At 41.9% G+C, this 15,712-nt stretch overlaps 1 protein-coding gene across 6 annotated transcripts in view; it reads left to right on the forward strand.

Annotated features, from left to right (window-relative positions):
* Positions 1-15,712, forward strand: part of LOC138742722 (neprilysin-like) — a 131,520-nt gene that overhangs the window by 51,681 nt on the left and 64,127 nt on the right. For all 6 annotated transcript variants that reach the window (XM_069897506.1, XM_069897510.1, XM_069897505.1 and 3 more), the window contains exons 5-8: positions 9,649-9,729; positions 9,815-9,910; positions 11,984-12,102; positions 14,722-14,787. In XM_069897506.1, coding sequence (XP_069753607.1) covers positions 9,649-9,729; positions 9,815-9,910; positions 11,984-12,102; positions 14,722-14,787 — 362 coding nt within the window. The remainder of the gene's footprint in view (positions 1-9,648; positions 9,730-9,814; positions 9,911-11,983; positions 12,103-14,721; positions 14,788-15,712) is intronic.

The following is a 15,712-nucleotide window of genomic DNA, read 5'->3' on the forward strand; positions in this document are numbered from 1 at the left end:
TGAGCTTATTGTCAACATATGCACCAAAATTCTTGCTGCATCCAAACTGGTATTTGCAAAGAAAAACTACAACTTTAAACCAGTGGTTCTCAATCTTTTTCTTTCCACTCACATCCCACTTTAAGTATTCCCTATGCCTCAAGTGCTCTGTGATTAGTAAGGGATTGCTTAAGGTGGGATATGGGTAGGAAGGGAAGGTTGAGAATCACTGCTCTAGATCCAATTGTTACTGAAATAATTTGCTTGAGAAAAATTATCCCATTTCCTTTGGAGATATGAAACTGTGCACATAATGAGTCAATAAGGGAAGTTAAAACAGTGATTTTCAAACTTTTTCTTTCCACCCACACACCACCTTAAGCAACCCCTTGCTAATCACAGAGGACCTGTGGTGCAGGGATTAATTAAAGTGGGATGTGAGTGGAAAGAAAAGGGTTGAGAACCACTGCTTTAAACTAATTGAATTAAATCGAAATAGAAAATAAAAATATGATAGATAATAAATATTAGGGTAAAGAAAAGTGACTTGCTAGTACATCAGTCCTTTTGCAGTGTTGGAGCCGTCCCTGATCAGTGTTACATGGGGAGATTCAGGAGCCTGATAGCCATTGGAAAGGAAGAATTCTTGAACCTGGAGGTGCTGGATTTCAGGCTTCTGTACCTGCTGCTCAGAGGTCGAAGTGAGATTAAGTAGTGATCTTATTCAAACATTTGAGGTTGTTGAAAGTGGAAGAGCCACAGGGTTACAGATTACCAGCTGTCATTTAAGTTGTGAAGCAAGATCTTCTCTCAGCGGGTAAATTTCTGGAACTTTCTGGCCCAGAGGGTTGCAGAAGCTGGATAATTTGATATATTTCAGGTGGAGAGATAGATCAATAAAGGAATTAGGTGACAAGGACTTGACGCATAAGAAGAGTTGAATCCCCAATAGATGAGCCATGATCATATTCAGTTCAGTTCATTTCATTTCAAGTTTATTTATCATCCGATTGTATCGGCACAACCAGACGAAACAGCGTTCTCCAGTCCACAATGCAATATGTGTACACACATAACACACATACTGTACAGACCAATGACATATACACAGTACATAGGTACATGTATTAAAATCAATGTTATTGATTAATAGTAGAGTCATGGCGAGATGTTTTAGCAGTCGTTCCGCATCATCACTGACCATGGGAATAAGCTGGTTCTCAGCCTGATGGTCTGGCTCTGATACCATTGTATCTCTTTCCCAATGGGAGTAGCTTGAGGATGCTTGGTGCGGGGTGGTAGGGGTCTCCAGATTTTGTGACCCCTCTTTAAACAATGATCTTGGTGGGGGAGGGGGTGGGGAGGAGAGGTGGTAGAGCAGCCAACCAGGATGATCTCAATAAAACTTCTGGAGAAAGTTGACAGGATGGTGGCCAGTTGCCTTGCTTGTTTCAGTCTTCACAGGAAGTGCAGTTGCTGTTGTATTTTCCTAACAAGTGAGGAGGTATTGTGTGTCCAGGATAGGTCACTTTTGAAAGATGGGCAAGCTTGAGGGATGGTACAAGGGGTTTGCTCCAGCTCCTATTGACTTATGTTCTGGTTCGGAGAAAAACACGAAGGGAACACTGTAGGAAAATTAAGCAGGTTGACAGCATCTGTGGAAAGAGAAACAGCTCATTTAGGGTCCCCTTCATTAGACCTGATATTCATACATTTAGTTAGAGCTGGTAACCATGACACATTATGTTAGGGGAGAGGGGCTCCTGAATCTTCAGGATCCTTGCGGAATATTGCAATCCCTTGGGAGAGGATCGGATGTTTGAACAATCTAAGAAGCGATCTGAACTAGGAGACAGAAATAAACATTAATTGCAAATGCAAACATTGACAGGAAGATTAATTGCACAAGAAACAAGATTGATTGCAACTATGAACACTTATTTCTGCATTCTTTGACGTTCATTGTTTTTCTTCTTGGCATATTGTAGTCATTTATTTTTTTACTACCTTATGGCAGCAGCATTTGGTGCTCCTGTACATTTTCCTTCTGTGTACAACAATGAATTTACGTTGAACATCTGCGGAAGAGAAACAGCTAACATTTCAGTTTGAGACCCTTCGCTAGAAGTTGGGATGGGTCTGCAACCCAGAATGTTGATTCCGCTTACAGTGTCCTGTGTTTCTTGAAGATTTCTTGTGTTTCAACCCCATCTCCAGCACATGCCAATAATCTGTTTTATTATCTTCCTGGTGATAAAATCCAGCTGAATTTTTCTTTTACTATAATTCACGCATCATAGAAAAGGTTGTGAAATAATGTGAAGAATCTTGGAAGCAAGGAGATCAAATTATGTAGTGTTCATGGTCCTCATTCTTTGGGTCCAATGGAATTTCAAATTGTCTTCACTAGATTAGCAGAAGAATCAAAATGAACATAAAATTCAAGATTCCTTTATTGTCACGTAATAGTTCAGAACAGGGGTGGTGGTGGAGGCTGGAACAATAGGGGCATTTAAGAGACTCTTAGACAGGCACATGGATGAAAGAAAAATAAAGGGTTAGTACATAGGGAGGGTTTAAGTTGTTTTTATGGGTATATATAGGTCGGCCCAGCATCATGGGCCAAAGGGTCTGTACTATGCTGCAATATTACACAAAATTGCCTTCTGCCTGCTGTAAGGCAACAAGTTGCCATTAGTGTGACTTGGCACCCCCTTACAGTAAGAGAGAAAGAGAAACAAAAGGGAGTCCCTTCAGAGTCATTGATGTAAAGGATCTGTGTTAATATTAATATTTAGGTTAATGTTAAGCTATATTTATTCTAAATATGATTTAATAATTAGTTTTGGGTGGTTACAAGGGCTCAAAGACAAGATGTTAGCATTTTAAACACACATGGTTCTTTAAGATGGAAGTTTAAAGCTGGTTTGAAAGCCGAAATGGCTGCTTCTGCAGTTGAAGCCAAAGAGATGAAAGGATTTACGATGGTTCTTGAGATACTGAAAATAATGGGTGTTATCTCACAGGCATCTGTGTAAACATACTGCCATTTTGTGTCCATGTGGGCAGATAGCCCAGAACCAGAAGAGGACCATTCAACAAACTGCTCTAACAACTGATTAGAATTTCCCCACTGCATAACCCTCTATTTACCTCAGTACCTTACACCTATCTAACATTCTCTTAAAATATACCATTGTACTTGCCTCCGCCACCCTTAACTTCTCATGGATGCTGGGTGAACTGTTGAGTTTCTCCAGCACTTTGGTGCATGGCAAGTACAGGTGTGAACTCTTTTAAGGCAGAATATTGGTCATAACTTTAACAAAATCTGAATAGTTTTCACTGAGAAACTAATTAAGAAATTGCAGATATTGAGTAATCATGGCATGAGTTTGTATTGACGTCAATAAGGAGACCACAAACATTTTGGCCCCGGGATATGTGTTCTGGATGTATTTTTGTATCTTTGAACACCACAAATCACTGCTTTCTCTCGTTATCTCTTATCGTCAACTCAATCATTGCTCAAAAATATACATTAAATAGTGCGATTAGATTAGAAATATTCATTTTTCACTAAAATAAAATCAGAAAAAATATCATAAAACTCTCCTTTACATATTTGGGAATTGTTTTTAGCATTAATCAGACTCTGATATATTTTATGTCAGTCACACATTTTACTTTCAAAATGTGGATTGCAAAATGTACTACTAGAACTGAAGAACGTGATTGAACAGTAGTGGGAGCATAACAATGATCTTCCCTGGTCTAACTATATTACTGATGCAGTCCAAAGAGAGCATCAGGAAGATCATTATCATATCCCCAATGTTTCCTACTAATTTTTACAGATGCACTATGTAAAGTATTCTGTCTGGATACATCACAAGTTGGCATGGGAATTGCTTGGCCAAAGATTATAAGACATTGAAGGGAGTTGTGAATGTATCATGCAAACTAACCTCCCCTTTATTGACCAGAACTTCAAACTGCTTCAGGAAGGCCGCTAACATATTAAATGACCCATCTCTCCCTGGCCACACTCTCTTCTCCACCCTTCCATCAGACAAAAGCAGGTTTGAAAACTACACAGCGCCAGATTCAAGGACAGTTTTTTTCCCGCTGTTGTCAGATTCATGAACCGGCCTCTTGTTAGTAAAATGATACTGACCTTGCACTGTCTTAACTGAACAACTTCTCTGACCCATTGAGGCCCTCGTTGTTGGCTCCAGATTCCCAGCATCGGTACTTCATAAGACCACAAGACATAGGAGCAGAAAAATTTTATTCAACCCATTGTGTCTGCCACACCATTCAATGAGTTGATCCATTTTACCACTCAGCTCCACTGCCAGCCTTCTCCCCATAACATTTGATGCCCTGGTTAATCAAGAACCCATCAATCTCTGTCTTAAGTACATCCAATGACCAGGCCTCCACAATGGCTTCAGGCAACAAATTCCACAGATACACCATCCTCTGGCTGTAGAAATTCCTACACATCTGAGTTCGAAGCAGACGCCCTTCAATCCTGAAGTTGTGCCCTCTTGCCCTAGACTCTCCCATCATGGGAAGCAACTTTTCTACATCTCCTCTGCCACACCTTTCAATATTTGAATAAGAACAAGAACCAGGAGCTGGAGTTGGCCACGTGTCCTGTTGAGTCTGCTCCGTCATTCAATAAGACCACGGCTGATCTGGCGGTCAACTCAGATCCACCTGCCTGCCTTTTACCCATTCCCCTTAATTCCTCTACAATGGTTAATCTATCTAACATTTATTTAGTGAGGAAGCTCTACTGCTTCCATGGGCAGAGAATTCCACAGATTCACTGCTCTCTGGGAGAAGCAGTCCCTCCTCACCTCTGCCCTGATTATTCTTGAATTTGATGTTGAGTTGAGAATCCTGCAGGATTCCCAGATGAAAGTTTAGGTGCAGTTTCTCAAGCTTATCATGGGCTTTGATATAACAATGCTGGAGTCCAAAGTGAGAGTAGGATGGAACTGAGGGAGCAGGTTTGAGTGTCCAAGTGAGCAGGACCAAGGAGCTTGAATTAAAGGGAGGTTGGATAGGCTGGGACTTTTCTGCCTGGAGTGTAAAAGGATGATCCCAATAGAGGTTTATAAAACCATGAAGGTCAATATTAATTGCTTTTTTTTTCTCAGTCTAGGTGGACTTAAAACTAGAGAGCATAGATTTAAGGAGATGACAAATTCCTGTGGTTCATCATTCTGGGAAAAGAAATTAAATTCCTCTGCATCTCTGTTTTCAATGGTGCCCTTCAGTCCTGAAGTTGTGCCTTCTTGTCCTAGACATCCCTTCTGTGGGAAACCATCTTTCTACATGTACATGTCCAGGCATTCAATCTGCTTCTATGAGGTCCCCCCTCATTCTTCTGTACACTGAGCAGAATGTTTCTGTACATCTGACAGATGCTCGATCTTCCTCTTAAGATAATCAAGCTGCTTTGTCATGCAACCTAAATGGGATGTGGCTGAAATTTTCCCTGTTGGTGACATTGGCTCAATGTTCATGCCATTTGTTGCAAATATCAAAGCTTTCCTTGACCAGGAGAGAGAATGGTCTTAAAGGTAGCAACACACAAAAGTGCTGGAGAAACTCAGCAGGTCATTGCGCATCCATAGGAAGTAAAGGATCACCAACATTTCGACAGGCATAAATGCTACTTGACCATTCTGAGTTTCTCCAGCACATTTGACCCCAACATCTGCAGAATTTCTTATTTAACTCTGCCCTTAAATGTTAAATTGCCAAATATTTTCAGGTTTATTGATTTAACTTTCAAAGAGGAGACTTGCCCTGTGTTTCCGAAAGCAGCAGAAGGTGAATTCTGACCCGTTTTCACCAACTGTTGTCGTCCCTGTGCCTTCGACCTATTCTCTCCACGTGTGAATGTTGTCGTTGCTGCAATCCATTCAGGTTATTTTTAGCTTCTGTTTACTGGCTGCACAGAAATCACTTAGTGGGATGATGGGGGAGTGGAAATAACTCACCCATCAGTCATTTGGCAAGGTTCCTACATTGCAGAAATAGTTTTGTTCTCTAGTACCTCTGCAGGAATATCCGGATAAACAGAGATACCAGAGTTGTAGCCCGAACAATCTCCGTCGGGGTACACTTCAACCTCCAGTAATCCAGCCGTTTCACCAACCATTCTTCCACATCCAGCTCTTTCTGCAGCTCTCCACATCCTGCTTCATCAGTAGTAATCCTTCCACACCGCACCCCCCCCCCCCCCAAACTCTTTATCTTTCATGTCACATGTATTATGCATTCCTGGACCTTTCTGAATGGCAGTAGATGGATTTTAGTGAGCTCCACTGAGACAGAATTTTTCAATTTTTTTTAAATTTAAATTTGTTATAAACTTTTATTCACACCACGATAGAGAGGGTGCAGAGGAGATTTACAAAAATGTTGCCTGGATTACAGTATCTAGAATACGAAGAAAGATTGATTAGTCTGGGTCTTCATTCATAAGAGCGTAGAAGGTTGAGGGTGGATTTGATAGAGGTATTTAAAATTATGAGGGGGATAGATAGAGTAGATGTGAAAAGGCCCTTCCCCTTGAGGGGAGGTAAGATTGGAACGAGGGGTCATAAGTGAAGGGTTAGGGGGGAAAACTTTAGAATTAACATAAGAGGAAGCTTCTTCACTCAGAGAGTGGTGGCTGAGTGGAATGACCTTCCGGAAGAGGTGGTTGCAGCAGGGTCAATTTTGTCATTTAAGAGAAAGTTGGATGAGTGCATGAATGTGAGGGGGATGGAGGGTTATGGGCTGAGAGCAGGTAGGTGGGACGAGTGGAGTTTCACTTAAATCGGTGAGGGACTAGAGGGACCGAGATGGCCTATTTCCATACTATAATTTTTATATTGTTATGGTTAATTATGATAGATGGGGGTTCTGGCCATTTAAACCCCTGCCTCCCAATTACACCCAAATCACACCCCATACGTGTTTGGAGGGTGGGAAGAAACTGGAAGAACATACAACTCCTGCAGACAGCAATGGATTCGAACCCCAGACACTGGCGATGTAACAGTGTTGCACTAACTGCTGTGCTCTCCGTGCCACCAAAAGGTTCTGGTTCAGTTCCCTTTCAAGCTGCACCATCACAGATCCCACCACTGAGGGAATGCTGCACTGTCCCTAGACAAAAGACTTAACTGAGGCCTCCCTTACTTTCTCAGGTTAAATTTAATTTTTTAATGTTAATTTTTAAAATTTTACTTTAACTACAGTAGAAGCTAATTCTGGCTATTTAAACCCATGCCGCCCTGTTACACCTACAAAGTAACCTACAAACCACGAACGTTTTTAGAGGATGGTAGGAAACTGGAGCACCCAGGGAAAACCCACTCGGAGACCGTGCAAACTTCTTACAGACAGCTCTGGATTCGAACCCCATTCACATGCTGTAAAAAAAATTCCATGATCCTACGCAAAAATGATTAGAGTTGTTCACACTGGAAGGCCAGGAAAATTTTATCCCGGAAACAGCACAGCTTAAAAACAGATATGACTTGTATTGTTGGGAGTTTGCATCGATTGACTACCAGGCTTCCTAAAAAAATCCAGGGCCTGACTTTCAGATGTATTTGATCAGAATCAGAATGTATTGTCACGAACAAGTGATGAAGTTTGGTGTTTTTCCACAACATTGTCATGCTTTATAACTCTCAGTAAAGAGAATCATATTTCTAATTACTCAGGAAGTGTCTTCAAGGATCTGTTTGTACTTGTGGAAGTATGAAACAAGGGTTTTCCACATTAAACTGACATTGGATGTGGGGAATATTTGAAATTCTGTTCCAATAACAGTCGTGCTACAGTGTTAAACATGAGTTGTTCTGTTGCCACGGGAACGCCAAACTAGCTGTTTCAACCTTTTCTGTCTTCACTGTCTTGGCTGAGTTGAACTCTGCTTGTAGAAGAGGCAGTAATTTGAGATATAGCACTGAGGAGCTTTCAGAGGTGGAGCTGAGGGGGCGGAGGGGGGTGTGGGGGGGCTAGAGGAGGGGTAGAGCTGGTGGCCGATTCAGGGTCTCGGCCCAAAAACCTTAACCTGCCTCTCTGCCTCCGCAGATGCCGCCTGACCTGGTGAGTTCCTCCATCGCAGCCACTGACCTCCCAACTGATGTCGTCATCCATGTGAGGTCCTGCCTCAAGGAGGCAGCCAACCTCATAAAGGACCTCCATCTCCCTGGTCACAACCTCTTCTCACTGCTACTTTCAGGCAGAAGGTACAGAGGTCTGGAGACCACCAGCACTTCTAGGTTCAAGAACAGTTTCTTTCCATCAGACTCTTAGACTTCCCCTTGTTACACTAATCAGGGATTGACCTGACACCACAAAAGGGCTGTCTGCAATATCGCCCTGGGAATATTTACATCTCTCTCATATTTATTGTCTTTTTTAAAAATTCAATTAAGTTTACTAAAATCAGTTTGTTTTTTCATGTCAGTAATTGAAGGTAAATATGTTTTCAGTGACAGATTGAATACCACCCCCTCTCGCTTCTGCTGCCATGCTTCACATCCTGTTGTTTCTGCATGCATTCGCATCCAGCTGTTTCTGTCACTGTCATTCTGTATCCAGCTGTTCCTGCAGCTGTTCGCATCCACACGCATTGACCACCATCCCACATCCAGCTGTTTGTGCATCTATTCACATTTTGTGGGCTTCTGGGCAAATCACAATGCCTCAGAGGGAAGGATTGCACTTCAAAAAAATGTCCAGGCCCTGATTCTTACTGCTGCAGCCAAATTGGTTCTTGTAGTAAGCTATAACAGTAAATCAAATTAAAAAGACAATAAATACATAAAATAGATATGCAGTCGTGCAGATGGTCCTTTGGTGGTAGCAGGGAATTCCCGGTTAATGAAACAAGGGGAGCTTCATCAGTCTGATAGCTGTTGGAAAGAAACTGTTCTTGAACCGAGCGGTAAAAGCACCACAGAAATGCTGGAGGAACTCAGCTGGTCTTGAAGTGTCCATAGAAGGTAAAGACATATAATCGATGTTTCAGACCTGAGACCTTCTCAAGGCAAAAATGGACCAACAGCCAAAAGGCATCCACAGGAGGTAAAGATATGTTAATGAGTCCTCCTTCAAGGACCCTGCGAAACCAGCTGTGTTCCTCTGGCATTTTTACGACAACCACACCATCTGCAAACATTCGTGTTCCACTTGAACCGAGAGGCTTCTGTACTTTCTGCCTGAAGGAAATAGCGAGAAGAGGTTGTGACAAAGGTGAAGGGAGTACTTTATGATGTTGGCTGCCTTCTTGAGTCTGTCATAGATGGGAGGCCAAGGCCTGTGATGGACCTGATGGTATTTGCTACCTCTGCAGCCTTCTGTGTTCCTGGGTACTCAAATTCCCAAACCAGTCAGTGCACTTCACACAGAGCACCAGCAGAAGTTTGACAGAACTTAGAACTCAGACTTCTTAGCAATTGGAGGCATTGGTGCAGATGGAATCATGGATAGTCATGGTGGAGCTGATGTAAAGAGTTGGATAGCCCTGTTCAAATGGTTCATTGATCTATGTTTGAAATGCTTAGCCTCTATGAGGGAGAATTCTGACAAGAATATTCATGAGTAAATTCACCCCCTTGTTTTCCTTTCTGACACTGGTTCTAGATGTCCTGGAGAAATCGGGCATTGAGAATTCTGAGGCAATTCAGAAAGCAAAGACACTGTACAAATCGTGTACAAATCAAAGTAAGTGGTGCTCTTATGAGTATTCCAGCCTGTTACCCACCGCTGCCCTGACTCTCTCTAACTCCTCTCCCTGTGTTTACTTCAGCGGCAATCGAGATCCAAGGTGGGGAGCCATTGATCACCATGCTGAAGGATTTGTTTGAGTGGCCAGTTGCAACAGATGACTGGGAGAACACTTACGGTAAGAACTAAACGCGGCTTAACTCTGTGCGATTGAGGCTGTAGCATTGAATAAATTGCAGCTCATGGGTTAAACTGATGAGACTTACTGCTGAAGGGCTAAAACAGAAGGAGAAATATTGCATTCTCAAAAATGTTAAACATTACAAAATTTAGTTGTGGAGCAGGTTTACATAGGTCTGCATATTTTGGGCTGAAGCGCCTGTACTGTGCTGTAAAGCTCTGTGTTCTCAAATTATTTAAATCTATCATGCGTATAATTTTCTTCGCTCAGAGATTAGAGAATCTCTGGACATCTCCACCCTAGTGGTGCAGACCAAATTATTAGATGTATTTGAAGTGGTGATGGGACAACATTGGAACAATTGGGAAACTGACACAGACGAAGTGACGAGGCCAGCGAGGATCATATTGAATAGTAGGGTAGGCTTAAGGGGCCAAGTGACCTAATCCTGCTCATTTTCTCATGGTTCATGTATTCTTCAGGCTGTCAAGGTGTCACCTCCTTACCTCCTTCCCACTTTGGGAAGCTATAGCCTTGGACCCTTCAACACCTTCTGAGTGGGATCTTCTGAAAATACTTGCAAAAAATTTCCATCCCCTTGGTCCTCTGTTAAATACTTCCTCAAGAAACTCTGAAGGATGAAGCCATCACAATTTTCCTTTCCTAAAATCAAGTTGATTCTGTTAACTGTACGATTATATTCCAAGTGTCTTTAGTGGGACATCAGAAATGCTGGAGGAACTCAGCCAGTCTTGCAGGATCCATTGGAGGAAAAGATATATAATTGACATTTTGAGCCAGAGCCCCTCTTCAAGGTGTCAGCGAAAAACAGGCAGGCATCTGAATTAAAGATGAGAGAATAAGGGGGATGAATGGAAGGGGAATGAGTCTAGGTCAACAGCCAAAAGATGTTAATTGGATATAATGATAGGTGATAATTGATTTTAGCTCTGTGAATGGAGACAGACAGAAGGAAAAGGGAAGGGGGGAGGAGAGAGAGAGAGAGGACTAGAGGGAAGGAGACAGAGAAGAAGAAGGGGAGTTTATTAATGGGAACGAGAGAAGTCGATGTTAATGCTAATCGTGTTCCCCATCAGAGTTAATCCAACACCACGAGTTGAATATCTCCTTCACAATTTCCAGACCCATCTTACTATCTATATTGTATTTTGTTATCCAATGCTCATACCTGTTGAGTTATGATCCATCCTGTGCAATTCATGCTTCTCCCTCAGATGTCTGTGTGGTCAATATTTGGCTTTGGTAAATGAACAGATTGCCCAAACGTAGATCCATAGAACCATTGAACATTGCACAACAAATACAGGCTCTTTGGCCCATCTGTTCCATTCCAAACCTTTTATTCCACCTTATCCTATTGACCTGCACTTGAACCATAGCCCTTCATATCCCTCCCATCCATGTACCTATCCAGTCTTCTCTGAAATGTCAAAATCAAACCTGCCTCCACCATGTTCTCTGGCAGCTCACTACGTGTTCACACCACCCTCTGAGCTCCCCCTAATCTTCCCCTTAAACTTTTCATCTTGCACCCAAAACCCACGTGCTCGATCTCTTGTCTCACCCAACCTTAGTGGGAGAAGCTGGCATGCATTTACTATATCTATATCCCACATAATTTTGTATGATTCTATCAAACCTCCACTCATTCACAAGTGCTTCATGGAATCAAGTCCAAATCAATTCAACCTTCCCCTGTAGCTCAGCTCCTCAGCAACATCCTTGTAACTTTTCTCTGCACTCTTTCTGATATCTTTCCTGTCGGGAGGTGACCAAATCTGTACACAATACTCCAGATTTGGCCTCACCATACACTCAACAAAAGATCCCAGCTCCTGCACTCAATACTTTGATTTATGAAGGCCAATGTGCCAAAAGCTCTCTTTGTCACCCTGACTCTCCATGACGTGCCTGCTCATTTTCTAAGTACAAGGTGAAGTACTTCCTGTAGCCTCCTCACAGGCATTTTTATCAAGGAACGGAAAGATATTCAATTTGTGAAAGTCTAAACGTTTCTGATGCTGGTAACTGCTGTGTTCTTTCTCCCAGGTAAAACGTGGACACTTGAAAAAATCCTTTCAACAATGAATGCAAAATATGGGAAACGAGTTATCATTGACTTTTTTGTTGGGACCGATGACAAAAACTCAAATGTTCACATCATTCACGTATGTGCCTTTATTGAGAGTACATTTTGTAACTGTTCTGGGACCAAGCGGGAGCACCCTGCACTGTTGAAACATTGCTTCCTTTTCGCATGAGCTATTTATTATCTATTCATTTTATATTTAACGTTATACAGTGCGGAAATAGCCCCTTAGGTCCATTCGGACCAAAGTGTCCCACCCACACTAGTCCCACCCGCCTGCTTTTGGTCCATTCCCTCTAAACCCATCTTATCTATGTATCCATCCAAATGTTTCCTTAACAATGCGACAGTATCAACTACCTCTCCTGACAGCTTATTCCATACATTCACCGCTCTCTGTGTTAAACAAACAGGATGGAGAGGGTAAATGGACCTTTTATCCCCTGTAGAAATGATAAAGAAAATGGAGAAATGACAGTGTTGGCAGGTGGCCACAAGTGTAATGGAGACCAAGTCATTGGGTGTATTTAAGGCAGAGATTGATAGGTTCTTGATTAGCCAGGGCCGAATCAGCTCATGATTAAATGGCGGGGTAGGCTCGATGGGCCAAATAACTTACTTCTGCTCCTGTTCCTTATCATTTATGGTTAATTAGTTACTGTAAATTAATGAGTGTGCATATATAATGGGAGAAGGAAGATGTTAGCTGATGTGTAAGAGAGAGAATAGATCAAAGAGGCAAAGTTGAATTCAATCAAATTGTTTTATTATAATATGTAATAAGAACCAGTGAAAAACTTTGTTTTGTGTGTTATTCAGGCAAGTCAATCCATACTTAAATACAGCAGGTAATATAATAATAGGACAAAGGTGCAGGGTGAGGTGCTGCAGTAAGTCAAAGAGAGAAAGATATATTTTTAATTAATTTACACATGCAGCTCGGTAACAGGCCCTTCAGCCCCATGAGTCTGTGCTGCCCAAATACCCCAATTAACCTACAATCCTGGTACAATTTGAAGGGTGGGAGGAAACCGGAGAATGCAGAGGATACCCACGCAGACACGGGGAGAAGGCAGAAACTTCTTACAGACAGCGCTGAATTGAAACCCCGGTCACTGGCGTTGAAATAGTGATGCGCCCACGGCTACGCTGACCTGTACTGCCCTAGTGCTACAAAACAAAGTGCAGGATGTAGAGATAAGTAGTTAAAATATTACGAGAATGATTGGATTAGTCCAGAAGCCAGCATAAACCCAGTGGACTAATGGACCATTTTTTATGCTGATAAGGAATACGAGAAATAAAATGCAAGAATCGATGCCAGGGAACGAACTGTGGAAATGTAATGAAGAAAAGAAGCCACAGATGCTGAAATCTAGAAAAGAATAACAGAACCTCAGCAGATTAAGCAGCATCTGTGGAGGCTAAAGGCCCGAAAGGTTGACTTGCCTCCACAGCTGCTGCATTCTTCCAGCATCCTGTACTTGGTTGAGGAAATACAATGGTTGTTTTAAAAATATATTTCTTTTGCATTTTTAATTCTACATTTTTACTACTGGCAAGCCAAACGAATGATACATAGCCAATGGTTCGGGCCTAAGCCCTTCGTCAAGGTGTGAACAAAAATTAGGCAGACGTCTGAATCAAATGATTGGGGGTGGGGGGGGGGGGAGGCAAAGGCCCACAAGGAAGAGGTCATAAGTGCATATGTGTGGGCAGGCGGAAGAGAAAATAGTTGGGAAGTGATAGCAGGAGGGGATAGCTCTCTGAATGGAGAGGCAAGTAATAGCAGGAGGGGATAGCTATCTGAATGGAGAGGGAAGACTTACATTTCTGCCAGGCATCAAAAAGCCAAATCCAGGAGATTTTGAAAGACAACCTGGGATAAAGGTAAGGTGCAACTTGTGGGAGAGGATCATTGGAGTGATAGAGCAGCAAACATAGACCAGTACAGCACAGGATCAGGCCCTTCAGCCCATCATGTCCATGCTATAATACCAAACTACAGCACTCCCATGTGCGTGCTCTCAGATTGTATATTTTGATTCCTGACCTGTTCACGTGGCTGCCTCAAACCCTCAACAGTTTCAGGAGTTTTTCATAACCTGTGAGTCTCCTGAACATCATTTCTGTACGTCGACAGCAGTGCGGTAACAATGAGTTTCAGATTGGACAAATTTCAAATTGGATTTAATCGCCCGGCTTTGGCTGTAGCTAGGAAATGTATTGCCATCACATGGAAGAATGATATTGAATTGAATATACATAGAAAGCATAATGAGTTGAGATCTTGTTTTTATTTAGAAAAGATAACATATAATTTACATAATAATTATTCCTTTTTTATTAAAATGTGGACTCCATATTTGAAATGTATAGGTTTGGATATATCTTAAACATTTTTTATAAGATGTTAAGGGTTTGGCCCATTCCACAGCAATGGATAGTTAACTGATATATGTTTTTGGTTCTTTTTGTAGGGGTAGTTTGGGGTGGGATGTCGGGGGGGAGGGAGGGAGGGGGGAGGGGGTGAGTAGTAGAGGGAATATTATGTATTTTGTAGGGTTTTATTTTTATTTTATATCTTAGAAATAACGTTTAAAAAAAGGAAAATATCCTTTTTTTCTGCAAAACCGCCTCAGATTAGAGAACTGTGAACATAACATTAACCCAGTTTCACCTCTTGATTAATTTCTAGATTGATCAACCAGGCCTTGGTATGCCCTCTCGGGATTACTTTGAATGCACGGGAGCATACAAAGAGGTAGGTGATTCTCTCCCTCTGTTGGTCTGACTGCACATATCCAACCTTACACACACATAAAGACACAATACACAGCACGTAATAATTGTATATATATTTTTAAAAATATTTTAAATGCTATTTTCAACAGCCATCCTCAACTTTATTTTGGTTGTGACCCACTTAAGACTCTACTCAAAGTTTATGGGCTCCCTTCCCCTTGAAGCTGTCAAGTTTAGTTGGTTTCCTCCGTACTCCTATCTAACTGACAACATAAAAAATTTTTTTATGATTTCTCTCCGTGGCCCCTCTCAAATGTACTGTGGTGCCTGTTGAGAATGATTGATTTACAATGTTGGGAACCGATTCCAGCCCATGAAACCCGTACCCACCAATGACACCCAATTAACCAACCAACCCCGCACATTTTTGGAGGGTGGGATGAAACCTGACCACCTGGAGAAAACCCACGCAGGTCAAGGGGAGAATGTATAATCTCCTTAGACAGTGTTGGATTTGAACCTTTTGCCAACAGTAATAGATCCTGGATTAACTGTTTTAAAGATTTTAAAGCAGTGGTTCTCAACCATTTTCTTTCCACTCACGATTTCTTTCCCTATGCCATCAGGGCTCTGTAATTAGTAAAGGATAACTTAAGGTGGGATTTGGGTTGGAAGGGAAGGTTGAGAATCACTGCTCCAGACCCAATTGTTACTGAACTCAATCGTTACTTGAGAAAAATGGTCATTGGCCCATTTCCTTCGGAGTTATGAAACCATGCACATAACGAGTCAATTAGGTACAATTAAAACAGTGGTTTTCAAACATTTTTATGCCCACCCACATCCCACCTTAAGCAATCCCTTACTAAGCACAGAACACCGATGGCATAGGAAGTACTTAAAGTGGAATGTGAGTGGAAAGAAAAAGATTAAGAACCACTGAC

The sequence above is a fragment of the Narcine bancroftii genome, chromosome 9, assembly GCF_036971445.1.
Source record: "Narcine bancroftii isolate sNarBan1 chromosome 9, sNarBan1.hap1, whole genome shotgun sequence".
Lineage (NCBI taxonomy): Eukaryota > Metazoa > Chordata > Chondrichthyes > Torpediniformes > Narcinidae > Narcine > Narcine bancroftii.